Here is a 15,668-nt window from a genome sequence, read left to right on the forward strand (position 1 = left end):
CCAGAACTAGGTCATACTTCAGAAGTTGAATTAAAGCCAAGTGGGGCTACCGCATTTTCTGATGAAGCAACCTAACATTCAATAGCCTTTTAAACCATTGTGCTGCTCTCTTACAATTTTTAATAAAACCTGCTTTGCATACTGGAGCAAGGGGATGGTGGAGGGACTGGCTACATGCTAGTGCTGGACTCTGACCCACCTTTTGCTCAGCCCACTGAAGTCAGCCTCTGTGGTGGTTCTGCCTCCTAAGTGAAGGCATAAGGTTTGGAGGCTGAACCACCACAGCAATGTTGCTATCAGTTGTTGGAGAGATTCTCCAAAGCATGTCAATATTCTCCTGTCATGGATAAAAATGATACCAGGAAAGCAAAGGTTGAGAAAGCAAGACAATTCTTGGCAAAATCTATTCGGAGCATAATAGACACATAACAGGAAGGGTGGGGGGAAGGTATGCTCCCTCCCACTTTAGTCTTGGTTGCAAATTTGCCTACTTTCCAGTTTCTAGGAGACCCTCCTAAAGTGTAGGGAAAAGATTAAATACCTTGCCTGATTGGCAGTCACTTGTGGATCGTGATTTTGAAAGTGCAGATTTTTGAACAGGACCATTTTATTATTTCCTTTATTGCTATGGTTTGTTTAATGATCATGCTATTCTGTGATGCCTGATAGTTTAATTTGAATCACGGTAGAAGTAAAATGTGTCTTGACTGATCACTCACGTTCACTTACAAAATGGTCCGCATCTTACAAATTCTGCAAAGGGTATGTAAACTTATGAGCACAACTGTATATGTTTAAGTAACTATACATTATTAGAAAATATTTTTATTAGTCTATTATTTACAATTAAGTCATGAAACCATTTGGAATATTCTTTAAAATACAGAGAGTTTATGTGGCTGATTTGCTGAAGTGTTTTACATGAGGGCGAAACAACCTCTTGAGATTTCTGTAGATTGGCCTCATCAGCACAGTTACCACTATATGAACATGTATGTAAGTATATACACAATCCGTCCAGTAAAACTTCAAGCAGGAAGGGCAGATTCTTTGGGAAGTTAAGTGAGTGTTTTCCACAACGTTAAAGATCAAAGCTACTCAGTCTGGACTGCAAAAAGATGGATGAGCATTCTGTTTGTTTATTGTGTTTGTATGCCACCAAATTGAACCAACTCTTAGCCATTTATAGTAGATAAAACTAGAAAAATGCAATACAATCATAAAAAAATATGAAACCATCTAACATAACAATAGCCCATAAAAGAAGAATGGATTTTTAAAAATACTGTGGTTTACTTAGTTAAAAATACTATATTTTTGCTGATAATCAGTTTTACTATTAGATTAAATCCCCACACAGTTGTATATTGTCAAAAGCTATATATCAGGAAGAGAGAGATTGAAAGGAATCAATAGTAATTGATAATTGCAGTTTGATTAACTGTAGTGATAAATGATGGTTAAGAGGAAAGACTATCTTTGTTTTCTCTCCTAAGCCTTGGTCTTTTGACACCTGTGCCACAAGGGCTGTGCAAGGAGCACATCTCTCTTCCAGAATGTTTGTGTTTTGGCACACAGGAAATTGGGAGAAACAGCAGCAAATGCATTGTCTTCCTAAATAATTTTTTATTAAAAGTTTTAATTACAATAGTAAAAGATAATACAAACTAAAAAGAAAATGATGAAGAATAAAAGGTGCAAGAAAGCAAAAAAGAGAGAAAAAAAAGAAAAACCCTAAAAAAGCAACTTCCCACCCTCATTACAAGAATAAACAATTTCACTATCTCTTCACCTCCTCTTAATTAACAGATATAAAGCCCTTCATCCCTTAACTCAGCTCTTGACTACAGGTGAGTCCAATAAGCAACGTCTTTTCCAATCTGTGTGTCAGCAAAAAGTCCAAAAGAAGCCCTAAAATATAACATAAATTAACAAATGTAAAACTCATCATTCTATATCTCAGCTCTTAACTGGAAGGAAATCCACATTTAGACAGCATAAGGTGGTCCCAGTAACCTAGTATGAACAAAAGACTGAAATTTAGCATGACGAAGAGGAATACTTTCTCCTTTAAAGAAACCAAACTCACAAAGATCCCTTATTTTAAGTGAAAGGACAATTAGATACAAAGCCAATTTAGATAGTTAGATTAGGATACATAAAGTGACTGAGGGGGAAAAGGCTTAAACACCATGTTAACTGTAAGCAAATCCAATACACAACATTTTTCCAGTCCAGCTGTCAGCAAGTCCAAAAAGAGCCACCAAAAATAACTACATGTCCAAGTTTAACCCTGATTGAATAAACCAACTTTATGTTCCTTCCTTTTAGTAAAACAATCTTGCTCTTCAATCCGTTCAGATGATTATTGATCCTTGTCTCAAATTTCTTCAGAACTTTAAGTAGCCTCTTTTGTAAGTCCCGGAAGAAAATTATTCCAGTTGCTCTCTGGGATAAGCATTTTTATCTCCTTAATTTTTAAGGCCTCATCCAATTTTTTTGTATGTCTTATAATAAATACTTGTTCATGTTGTTTTCAGATAGGTCTTGCTGCAAATCATTTTCTGTAAGAGCTTCTTCTGGGAACAGACTTCCTAAGTACACACAACACAGCTGACATTATTGATTCAAGGTCCCGATGCCATTCTTCAAAAATGTCTCTAACTACCATTATGTTGCTTATCTTGTTATGTCTCCAATATCAAAAATAATTTTTCTTTCCCTTAAAAATGCATTTATTCTTTAAAATTGTTTTCAAAGTCTTAATATTCAAAATCAAATATTCCAATGTTTTCTGAGCCTTTAGTCCATTTAAAAGTTTCTATAGCCAAAACCTTGACTTGTTTTTTGCTGTTTATTTTAAATTCATAAAGCTTATAAAGATACAGTTCCATTTTCTTATATTAAGGGTTGAAGGCACTCACCCGGTGTTTCCAGCCTTGTCCTTTTGAAGGTGTCTCACTTTGTTAAAGCAATTAATAGGAAATTTCTGGAAGTGATTAGCAAAAGAAATGTGAACTAAGATGACTAAACCAGAATCAGGGCGACTTACAGTGGTTAATAGTTCAGTCTGCAAATGAAGTGCATACGATGAATTCATTCACTTTCTTCCATGAATTTTCATCTAATAGAAGGGATTTGAAGCCATGATCTTGGAAGTATACATTCTAATTCAAAAGAAATGGTAAAAAGTACTTTGGCTAGAACAAAATTGTCTCAACTGTAAAAATGAGAAAACGGCAGTTGCCCCAAAGCTGATGTGTAAAATTCAATTTTATACAAAAGTGAAGTGGGAGAAATCAATGAACATTATACAACGTGGTGGGTTATTCAGATACACTATTAGATGTGCTAGTTGTGTCTTCTGAGACAGGAAGTACTATTTCTTTCAAATCTTTTAAAAGTTCAATCTGGGCATCCAGTCTTTTCTGTGTATTCATAAGTTCCTGAATTTTTTCCTCTGTTCCTGTATAAATTAAAATCAATGCTTAAGATTAACAACATGCAGAGATGTCTCAAAAAGTATTATTTATGCCAGAGAAGTTACTATTAAAATATATTTTTATTTATAAAAGAATGAATGAATGAATGTTGTTTATATTATATTCTTTAATATACTATTAAAGTCTATTTTCCCCCCTGAGGTGAGGTTGGCCTCATCACTTCTGATGATCATGAAGGACATAGCTGCGTCAGCAGGCCTGGGGACCCTAGGAGATGGGTTTGCTAGTGAGGTGGCTCCGTTATCGTTAACGCCCCTTTGCCTACTTTTTGTTTTAGCTTGGTTTTTTATAGCTTTTGATGTTTTTAGCTGTTATTAATTGTAGTGTTTTTAGGTATTTGTTGCTGTTTTAACTTTGTTGTAAGCCGCCCAGAGTCACTTGTAAAAGTGAGACTGGCGGCTATATAAATTAAATAAATAAATAAATAAAAAATATGGATTAGGAGAGCAATGCCAGGAGGAGAACAAGGCTGGGGAACCCTAAGGGCCAAAATCTTTCAGGGAAAATGTGGATCACTGCATCTTAGGGTGGGTGGTGGTGGGGCCATCCATTTCTTTTGCCAGCCCTTCTCTTTCCTCTACAGTATTATTGCCTTTTCTTTCTTTCCTTTTTCCACCTGCCAAAACAGGTGGTTAAAAAATATCAAAGCATAACTAGTATGTAAAAGAGATGGTAACTCCCAAAGAATAGCAACCAGACCCACTTTAAGCAGAGAAGCCGGGTACTGATAGCTCTCTCCCCGCTCCAGAATGGGATAACCAACACAACAGCAACTCCAAAATACTCAATTCCACAGAATTCACATACAAGTCAGTCAGTTTAAGACTGCAGCTGAAGTGAACCAGACAAAATTGGCACAGGGCATCAGTGTTAATTTGTAATGGAAAAGTCCCCATTTAAGGCAGAGAAAGCAATACGCTGAAACCCTGTTTTACTGGATCCTTTAGGTAGATGAAGTGTCCATTAGCCCCAAATGTCTGTTAAAAACAAGTTATACTATTGTGTCAATTTACACCATTGGTATTAACATTATTATGCAAATGATATTAAATGATGTAAATTATATCATTTGCATCACCTGTGTAATGTTATCATTATACAACGGGTCCAAATTGCCACAGAAGTCATAAAGTAATGCTCTGCTATTTTGTGGGGTAGTTTGGGTGGAAAAATTGGTTCATCCTATAGCATCTTAAGTCTGCTAAATGGAGGTTCATTGAACAGGTTTCACCGTATTGTCTGGATGTCTTATTTGCTGAGTTTTTTCTAGATCATATAACTGACATGATCTAAGGAATGTAGTACCAAAAGGTAATACTACATTCTTATCTGTACTTATCTGTATTCCTAACTAGTTTAAAAGGAATAGCCTTGGTTTCTAGAAATGATCATTAGAGTTGTTATATTTTGTTTTGTACGTACCAGAATGAACAGCTGCAAGAATATTTTTAAAGAGACCACAGCCAAAAAGTGATATGACTGTTTCTTCATACTCTAAGGATAGACAGAACAATGTTGATACTTCTTCACAAACACAAACTTCTCTGAAAACTTGCATAAGGATTATCTTTTTTATCAATACCATACCCAAAGTTGCATTTAAATTCAAAACACTAACTTATTTCTTTTTCGAAACTATTACGAAACAAACATCACATATCAAGGGGATTTTTTAAAAAGTTTATAACTATTGAAAATTTACATTGTAAACAATGGAGAAAAGTAGAATAGAGACTTAATTTATTTGTTCCTTAAAGATAAATTCATTAGTTCTTATAACTGTTGGAATATCAGAAGGACTACATTTTAGGTATACTAATACAAATTCCTAAATAAAATGTGTCTTTAAATAATAGTACTCTTCAAATACCTGAAAGGAGGTCACACTGAAGAAGTCTCTCCATCATGTCAGAGAGCAGAATATAAAATCAAGTTATAGGAAGATTTTGATTGAATATAAGAAAAAAACTTTGTAACTTTAACAGGAGTTAGACAATGGAACCAATTATCCAGAAAAGTAGATAAAAGTTACCAATTTCTAGATATGTTCAAACAGAGGCTATATCTGCCTGGGAGCAGCAGACTGGACTCAAGTGTCCTAAATTATCCTTGCCAGCTCTATGGTCTATTCCACAAAAATGGCCAGTGATGGTTGTTAGTGTATTGGACTAAGGCACCTCCACCAGAAAATGGGCATCACAATTACATATGTTAGCTAAAAGCGTATATATGCTGTTGTCTATATGTATTTTAAATATGACAGATGGATCTGTCTTGTGCATCTTTTTTTTAGATTAATATTTTTTAACTTTAAATATTTACAATTTCAAAGTATATTTTGAATCAATGCACCACAAAACTGTCTATTAAACATCTAAAAGACGTTGCTTTGAACACAGTTTTACATTCATTTGTATACCAGGCAAAGGCATAGAATTCAGGTAATGAATTCATAAGTTAAGGTCTAGGTGAGAATTTACTTGTCATACAGAATATAGCTTATCTAAATTATCATATTGCTAAATGGCTCATATAAGTAGCAGTTGGTGCCCATTTGATGGTAGGGAGACAAGAGAGAGAAAAAAGGGACACAGTACATGGAAGCAACCAGATCTAGCTTGCTATACTTCCTTTATTCTTACTCCCTGCAATGTGCAATAATTATTTATTATTTCAGTTAACAAAAGAACACCCAAAACTTGCAACATCATCATCAACAACCTGACTACAATGATTGCTGCCTGTTCAAGATGAATGTGGCACTAATCATTGCAGAGTCATGTTGATAATTATAGGAACTGCAGACTAAAATGTAGCAACAAGTCAAATTATAACCTTAAGTAGTGCAAACAAGTTAATTTTCCAGATCCCTAGCAACCAGAATTTATCCGTATACTAAGTGGATAGTTTAAGCACGGTACCTAACTAACAGAATGTTTACACGTTGATGAAAGGACTATTCTGATTTACAGTAATGTATTTTGATAGAACTTCTATAGCAACATTTTCAATCAAATCTTTATTACAGTCAAAGACCAGCATAAATAGCAACATTTGAACTGATTATTTTTCATGAGAGGAGTAAACTAGAAGACTGGTCAAATTTTCTTCAGCTGTTCTGTCTTGGATTATGTATTTTCATTTCTTTCCCCTTTTTTCAAATCTACATTTTATATATTGTTTTTATGGTCATTTTTTATTAACTTAGAACACATGATATTGTAACATTTGAAACAGAAATTGTTACTTTCATTCTTTTTCAATAAAGAGGAAAAAACACCCACATGCCAATAAAAATATAATTTTGATTTTATTAAAATTAAATGTTTATTAAAGTCTTTTGTAGAAATGCATGTGATCAGTAAAGTCAGAAAATAGATTCTAAATTTTTAGCATTAATTTTTCTTTATAAGAAATACATGAGAGACTATAAGCTTCATCCCCTCTGGGATAACTGTTCCTAATTTTTCTGTTGAATTTTATTATTAAAATATATTTAAATGAGGTGTTACATTGTACAACAGAGCATAACATCCCCTGTATATTGTATGGAAGAAAAGATGAATACCTTTTAAGACTTACTCAGCAGTACTAATTAAGCACCAACCTAGATCCAAGCAGTTTATATCACAAAAGGAAAATCCTACTAAGGCAATTTTTGAGCATGACTTGGACCAAGAGTCTCAGATATGGTCATTTTAAGAATTCCACATTCTTTACAATACCTGCTTCTGAAGTATTGCCATCCATCAGCTTTTCCTGTGCCAGGTGAAGAGCGTCTAACATTTTCTCAAAGATTTCATCCAGAAGCCCAGCCTGCTTACACTTCTTTAAAAATTCTATCCTTGCTGTGGAGAGAGAAATACAACCATATGCAATTTATTTTTATAATCTCAGGTTCATCTGGCACAGTGAAGCACCATCTAGTAACAACAATTATTTATTCCCATGGCATAAAGGCAGAAAATATTACGAGGAAAAGGGTGGTGGTGGTGATGGTGAACAAATATCAGGAATGTTCCTCTTAAGGAAATCAACAGATTGGCTTCTAAACGAAACAGCCAAAAGAGATCCCCTGAATTCCCCTTATCTTATCTTATCTTATCTTTTATTTTATTTTATTTCATTCATTCATTCAATTTATGAGGGCATGTTGTGGATCCTGTCGGTAAGAGAATTCCGTCTGGCGGGGTCCAGGAGGCGGGCCTTCTCTGCAGTAGCTCCTGCCCTCTGGAACATCTTGCCCCCGGAGGTGAGGCTAGCCCCATTTCTCCTGGCCTTCTGGAGGAATTTGGGGCTTGGGGCGGGGCGGGGAGGCATCATGTTTGGGAATGGCTAGTGCCCTAGTGCACTCGTTGCATACAAGGACTGAGTTATTATCTGCCATTTTGACTCTGTAAGTATTGTTCATTGGTAATTGTTTTAAATATTGTATTTTTATATATTGTATATTTATTGTTTTATTATTATTGTAAACCACCCAGAGTCCCTCTGATGGGAGGGGATGAGCAATGACAAATTTGATAAATAAATAAAATAAAATAAATAAAACATTAGACTCTGGATGGCTAACAGAAAATAAAAACAAGGTAAAACATCATTAAAAGAAATAAAAAACAAATATAGGAGCTGAGATGAAAAACCAACACCATAAACCTAAGCAAGACACGGGCTCAACCACATGACCCAGGCCCAGGCTTGGCAACAAAGCCAGGTTTTTAAGGCCTTGCAGAAAGCCAGGAGGGCTGGGGTGAGCCGAATCTCAGGGATAATGGCACTCCAGAAGGCAGGCGCCACAACAGCAAAGGCTCTCCTCCGGGGACCTGCCAGATGACACTCCCTAGTAGATGGGACCTGGAGCATGCCTTTTAATACTTTAGGGGTTTAGGATTTTATTACTAGGAAGCAATTAGAAATAGAAGATAATGAAACTGAAACCAATCAGTTGAATCTAGGAAAAACCTCCCAGATGTAAGTTCTTCCATTAGCAGGAGGCTTTTGAGCCATTAACTGAAAGTGCCAAAAACACCAGATCTAGCCCAATGTGCTTAGGCATGCTTCAAAAAAAACACCTCCTCCTCCCATCTAAACATCTCAGCTTGATCTTGCTCAAACCAGACAGACTCTTTCATGTTACAAGTTTATATGCAGGAACTATTGCACACAAATCGCAAGCTTTGTGGTTCTTCACCCAGCACAATTGAACAGCTGACTGATCATGCAAACAGCTATTTATTCAAGATGTCTGGAAGAAATAGGGTCCTCCCATGAAGAGGGAGTGACCCTGAGCACATCATGAGCAGCATTTGTATATGGTTTGACAGCAGTTATCAAAGCAGTTTATCAGCGAACAAAAGCTTCTTACTGGTTGACTATTTCAGCACCTGCGCAATCCTATCACAACATAAATGCAACATGGCATCCCGTGAGAGTTGTTGTCATGTTCTGTGTTTTCCCAAAATCTCCACCTTGGTAATTAGCTAGAGGTCAGAACCCTGCGGCTAGGGATCCCTGGTGGGTCATGTACATTTCCCTAACCTTGGCTCAGGCAGTGATAACAGGCACATCTGGGTCTGATAACAGCCCACTCCCCTCCTTCAGCCTCCCGGCAAGTGTACAAATAAAACAGATCTCCTGAGTCCATTAGCTCAGTTTCCAGTACTTTTCCATTGTTTCCAATTTCACGTTCCACAGAATGAAGATAGAGTATCATCTCCATATTATTCATTAGTGGAGAACTGAAGAATTTCTAAGAAAGGACATGCTATCTATAGCCATATTTGTAATTGGAAAGATTAGAAAGTTGCATAAACTGCCTTAAGGCAAGTTTTCTGAGTGCAAGCTGAAAGAAAATCTAAAATATTGGGGTAAAATAAATGTAGGCTGGCAGAGTGGATATTGCTGGAAGTCACCAGCAGCAACTGCTGCCAATAATGCTGTCAAGGCAGGGGTTTAGTGCAGATGTCCAGGCCCTGCTCTACAGAATTCGGAGGATGGCCTCCAAGCACAGCAGGCTTGGCTTCCTACATTATACATGTAAGTTAAATAATATATGCAGCCATTTAAAGCAGGTTTGGGAAATTATTATGTTAGAGTAGAGCCTGTTAGATGGTTGTATCATGGTTAATGGAATGCACTGTCTGTAGGCTTTCCTGTCACCTTGGCTTTTATTTGTTTTCATCTTAATTTAAATTGGTTGTTTTAGTGGTTTTTATATACTTTTGATTATTACTATGTACGCCACCCAGAGTCACTATGTGAGATGGGTAGCTATACAGATGTGATTAAAAAAATAAAGAAATTAAGCTCAGAGTTTAACAACTACCTAACTGCACCACTCGTCATTGTCATGGAAGAGTGACAAGGAGTGTTGCCACAATGGCTTTATTTTTCTAAAGGTTCCAGGTTGTACTTCAAAGCCCTTGCTGGTGGAGTGCAGGTGGCAGAAACAGATTTAAACAACTGCCCTAGGTACATACCATAAAAACTGGATTTCTTGTCTGGTTTGTGCTTTGGGCAGTACATACTAACACAACAGAGAAACAGAAACAGAAACAGAAGTAAATGTGCAGAAGCAAATGTTTTCACTTTTACAAAATTGCAGCAATTTGAGACCAAAGCATGAGTCATGAGGATTTCTTGTAAATTGTTCCAATAAGCAGATGGACAATCAGTGTTCACCACCAGAAGAGTAACACATTCCAATCCTATCAGCTGAGGATACATATATCCTTTCTACAATGCTGGTAGGCTCAAGAAGAAACTTGCAAGCCCTTGTTCTGCACTGCAAAGAGGAAAAACTGATAATCAGTTATGCCAAAATGAAAGCAGTGTTTTTTACCAAAAGGTAGGTATGCAAATTGTAATCACTGCTGGAAGATAAATGGTAAAAGTATAAAGAACAAGTTAAGGCCTTCAAATACTTGGAGTCACATTTCCATCATTTTCACTGCGAAAGGAACAAATTAAAGCTGTTAACACTGGGACCACAAATTCTATATATCTGCTGCTATAAATACCTTTAAAGCCAAACCCTCTTGCTTTATAACTTGTTGATTTCTAATTACAAAGGTGTATGACCCTTAGAAATGATACAATGTACATTTTTAAGAGCAATTCTTCTTGTTCCCCAATGTGTCTCAAACACGATTTGTGAATGAAATTGGAATTCATTTCTATGGAAATTTCAGTGAGGGACTGCTAGCTCCTCTGATGCAGGTTGAAAAATTTGCATCATCCTGAAAAAACGCACAGATTTGGATCTTAGATACTACAGCCTCCCCATTTGGGACAGAGAGCACTTTTCTGAAGTTGAATCAATGTGTTTTTGATGCTCACCTCCAGAAAGATTGGTGCACAATTCCCCATTGTTATGATGGTGGTCTGACTAGAAGACTTTTTATCCCAGCTTAATAAACATGATAGGTGTTTCACGCCCAGAGAACCTTCTTTTTAGCGAAATTCAATGCTTTAACGATCTATGCTTATAGAATCAAGATGTAATAAATCTCCAGTTCAAGAATGCACAGTTGGAGAAACTGAGCCATACACATTTCACAGTACTCCCCATTTCATTGGGCTTGGCATACTGATTTAATAATGCCTTTGATATCTAACCATTCTTGTAGGTCAGCTGAGGAGAATGTACTTTTCTACGAGCTGATTTATTCTCTGGAAATCTGCAGATGGATGGCTAAGTTTTGTTCTATTGATATCGCTGAATTGGGGCTTTGGAAATAGCTATGTATCGCTAGTTTACGGTGTATATCAGAGACTGGATCACCTAATGCAGTACACTGTTTGAGCAGTTTCCTATTTATTTGTCCTTCGCCACTCATATCTGTTCATTATCTTTTCATAATGGACAATTAGTCTTTGAATAGAAGTAATTTTTTTTAGTTACCCTCTCAATTATTCTCTTTAGAAGTAAGTAGACATCTGTTGTGGAGGCCAGGCAGCATTCACCATACTGGGACTTAACAACCACTCCCAGCTTCTCATACCAGACTAGCTTAGAAGTTCTCAGACTCTTGAATTCACTTCTCTCTGAGAGGGAAATGCTCACTCTGGCAGTTAGAAAAGAGCCAGTTTCATCCCAGCGTAGTATGGAGTAGGGATGGATGGAGCATATATATTCAAAACTAATACAGATTTCAAAACATTTCAGAAGGGCTCTGAGAATTCAGTAGTCTCTAGCTTTTCCTGGCCATTTCAGAATTACAGGGAAGCATGAGTGGTACAGCAGCAACTTCCCCCTCAGCTTTGATTACTGAGTATTTATTCTACTCCAGCATATAGAGCTGTGTCCTTTCTGTATTTCTAAGCACTACAGATAATACCGACCGACAGGAAGCTCTGGTGTGGGCTGGTCCATGAAGTCACGAAGAGTCGGAAGCGACTGAATGAATAAACAACAACAAACAGATAATACATCTTCTTGATTCTGCCACCTTGTTGCTGAATTCAACAGCCATTGCAAACAGCTCTTTAAAAAATGGAAGACTATGGTTGGTTTTGGAGGTATCAATTTTTTGCTGGTTCTCAGGACTGAGATACTTTGGGACACTCAGGTTCATGGGTATTATCTGCCCATTAGATAAAGCCTTTTCCATCTTTTTTTAACCATTCAAATAATTTCAAAAGAAAAATAAGTTGAATAACATCCTCCTAAAAAATATCTCAAAAAAGATTAAGGAAACATTGGATTAAATACCAGTAGGTGCCTCGCTCTTGATCTGTTTGCACTGTAGTAGCATCACGCAACGCACAGAAATAATGGTAACTTTTGCGACAGGGTTTTATCTCACAGCCAACAGTTGCTCCCTTCTTCTGACAGGAACTGCATGTCTGCATTGAAACAGATTGATACCATCCTTCACTTTCTAAACTGTAGTTCATAAAACTAGGAAGTAGCATCAGACCCATTTACTTCTCCATCACCCATCACATGCTGGCTTCTCTGCTGTGATTCTGATTTAAACTAAACAATTTTAGACTAAGATGTAACCTCTGCTTTGTAATCAGAATATGAAAACATATGGGAGTTTATTTACTAATATTCTGATCTGAAATGGATTAAATAAGAAAAAGTATTTGTCTTGTCACTTCCAGACAGCAAATACTTGTTACTGGAAAGGGGCTGTTAAACTGATTTTGTTTAATTGTTATTCATGATGACAGTCTATGCAACTGGGATTCCCTGAAGATTTGTGTTTTCTAGTTCACTTAAATAACACTGCTCCTCCGCAAGGAGGTGTTAACTGATGAAATCATATTACTTCCATTCATTTTTCTCTGTAGGTTTTCTTTTCCCACCTTTTTACTCTCCTGGTCTAAGCTGTTATATGTCTGAATTGATTTGTTAATTGGATTTAAATAATAAAACTAAAATTGTTTGAAATAAAGAATAACTGGGAAATGATGCCATTTTTATTTTGCTGAACAAGGTTCAGCAGTTGTAGTTTCTAAATACAGTACATTGGCTAACATTTCATTAACTATTGACTGAGGTTTCAGGGTTATCTGTTCATTCCACATTTATGGTTCTTTAACCTAGATAATTATTTAATGCATCTTGCCCATTGAAAATATTTAGGCATAAATTTTGGATATATCAAAGTCCATCCTAAAGACTAGGGGAAAAAAATCCCTTCAGACTCTCTTTGAAAGACAACACCTGAATTGCTAGAAATATGTGTGTGGGAAATGTAACCTTTTAGCTTTTAAAGTGATACATATTTAGGCAAAGCTCTTAATAAAGTATATGTTTTGAATAAATAAGACACCCCCCCGCAGCTTGTCTAGCAGCCTGCATAGCTAAATAAATTCCAGTAAACCTCAAAAGTATAGATTTACTCCTTAAATCACAACACCAGTTAGAATGAGTTGAGCAGAAGCAGAGTCCTCTGATAAGGATCATCCAAGTTACTCAAATGGGTGCATGTCCTAAATATAAAATTGCTAAGTCTTTATGTTGAACTCTAAGTTAACCAGCTAATCAATATGTATATGAAAATCAGATCTAGCTACCTACCTACCTACTCTTCTTGGTTCAGGAAGCTTTTTCCCTTCTGAGTGATCATTGTATAACCAAGTTTGTTATAACCCCCATCAGCCTTTTCGAAGCTTTTTTTCAGCAACACATAATAACATCATATATAGATAAATTGGTTACTAGGGTGTCACTGTTAGCTATACTCTCAGATTTAAGGATTCAAGTGGGAGAGAAAACAGCACAAGGGGCAAAAGTCTGTCAATGAAAGAAGGGTCTAGACTATTTGTTTATAGGCCTCTGAAGTGGAAATTCCAGATGCTTAATGTGAAAATAAATTATTTTAAGTAATTCTGCTACAGAACTGCCTTACCAGCCTCTTTCCTCTCTTTATTTCACGCGCTACTGAAGCCACATCAAACCTTTTATCAAGATTCTCTGGGTCATGTTCTTCTGATTCCGCAAATGCTGAAGAAAATAACTAGAAGTGAAATCAGAAATAGGTAAGAACTTTAAAACAAGAGGATATGACAAAATAAAATAAAAAAATAGCAGCAAGAAGTGGCTGGGTGTCCAGTGTTACCTCATTAATTTACAACGAGTTAGCAGTTTCTTCTGTTAAGTTTACTCATCCACAAAATAACCATTAGCACTCTGAGAGCTGCATGGTCTTCTACCTAACATAGGGCAAGAATCCTAAGTGATTTTAAGGACAATGTAGGCAGAACTGTAAGAGTGTTTTTCAAAAGTTTCTGAATGACAAATGCATGAGCCAAATGTTCTTGAATTCCCATTTGAGGACATAAAGGAATGTTACCCATATGCTAGGAATTAACTACTATTCTTCATAATCTGGCCATGTCAATTTATCTGCAGGCTATAACTTTATTATATCAGAGGAGAAGCTGCACAGTACTAATACCTCCGGCTCACAGCAACAGTGTATTTCGGGGGACAGGACCTTATGTTATACATGTCTTAGATGATTTTAAACATTTTCCTTCATAAAGCATTTTCAAGGAAACTGGGAAAACTGTGGGGGATAGGCATGGCAGATCCAAAGATTAACTGCTGAGTTATATGCTCCCTAATCAGGCAGGCATAGTGACACTCTCCACGTCCTTTTCTAGCTTCCTCAGCTGGCTGGGGAATTCTGGGAGTTGAACTCCACACATATTCCAGTGGCCAAGGTTGAGAAACACTGCACTAGTGATAACAGGCAAAAAGATGCATACACACAAATGCACACCAAGGTATAGTGCCATCAAAGTCAGCAAAATGCTGGTTACACACACATAAAGAAGGGCATAAGGAAAGAGAGAGCGCTTCAAATCTTTTTTCATTTTTCAATCAGTTACGGACAGTTTGACTGTCGCTCGCAAACCTCACCAAACAGTCTTGATGAACTGCAAGATTCTGTTCTTCAGCAATGTACATAATTGCAGCCGCTTCATCATCTTGACATAACGCGCAGTGTCTTCTTACCATCTTTGCCATTATTAAAGTCACCTTAGGAAAATATTTTCGTGATTAAAACAGCATCAACATCACCCCTTGGCTCTAAACAGTACAATCTTTTTAAAACACACTACCACAATTCACAAGTTAATATTCTCCAGCACTACTGACATCCTGCTTTGAATGTCTTGACATGGTTCTCAAAATATATTTAATTAGAAAAATGTTTAAATCTGCCTGTGGACTTCAACCAGGCCCTCTGGAAAATTTTAAGGAGACACCCTTTTTAAGAAGAGCAAAGAATCTTAAGATGGCAAGTCCTTTTAAGACTGACTGCTAAGCTAGGTGGACTGTAACCTAATTCAGTATGAGCAGTTTCCTAAGCTAAGAAGAGAGATCGTTACTTGGTTATAGAAAAAAACATTTCCTCTGCAGAAGATTCAAGATGCATTTTCCAGCATCTCTAATTACAAAACCCGAGATAGCATTTTTGCTCTTAACACCCCAGAGGGTTGCTCCCAGTCCTGTTTCTGGTACTGAGTTAAAACACAGAAATAAAGACACCAAGAACAAAGCTAGAAATCAAAATATGTAATCTGCTTCACAGAATGAATTTGAATTTGAAACAGATAAATACATGATTTCATAATGATAATAATATTAATATTGGGAAGAAAGAAAATCTGATTGTATTTAACCAGTAATGGATAACACAG

General features: G+C 36.5%; 1 protein-coding gene across 1 annotated transcript; it reads right to left on the reverse strand.

The window, feature by feature from the left end:
* Positions 1-1,604: 1,604 nt before the first annotated feature.
* Positions 1,605-14,982, reverse strand: PHF11 (PHD finger protein 11). Its single transcript, XM_063302365.1, has 6 exons — positions 14,884-14,982; positions 13,868-13,975; positions 11,935-12,115; positions 7,229-7,351; positions 4,926-4,997; positions 1,605-3,466 (listed from the first exon to the last, which is right to left on the reverse strand). The coding sequence occupies exons 1-6, from the start codon at positions 14,980-14,982 to the stop codon at positions 3,327-3,329; spliced, it is 723 nt and encodes a 240-aa protein (XP_063158435.1). The 3' UTR covers positions 1,605-3,326.
* Positions 14,983-15,668: the final 686 nt, after the last annotated feature.

This window comes from Candoia aspera, chromosome 1 (assembly GCF_035149785.1).
Source record: "Candoia aspera isolate rCanAsp1 chromosome 1, rCanAsp1.hap2, whole genome shotgun sequence".
In the NCBI taxonomy this organism is placed as follows: Eukaryota; Metazoa; Chordata; class Lepidosauria; order Squamata; family Boidae; genus Candoia; species Candoia aspera.

Excerpts from the sequence above, each read along its gene's own strand:
- PHF11 (XM_063302365.1), bottom strand. The coding sequence starts at position 14,982 with ATGGTAAGAAGACACTGCGCGTTATGTCAAGATGATGAAGCGGCTGCA. Across the intron at positions 7,352-11,934 it reads GGTGGCAGAATCAAGAAGAT|CAAGGATAGAATTTTTAAAG; the intron begins GTATTATCTGTT and ends CTCTCTCCACAG. Across the intron at positions 3,467-4,925 it reads TCTTGCAGCTGTTCATTCTG|GAACAGAGGAAAAAATTCAG; the intron begins GTACGTACAAAA and ends TAATTTATACAG.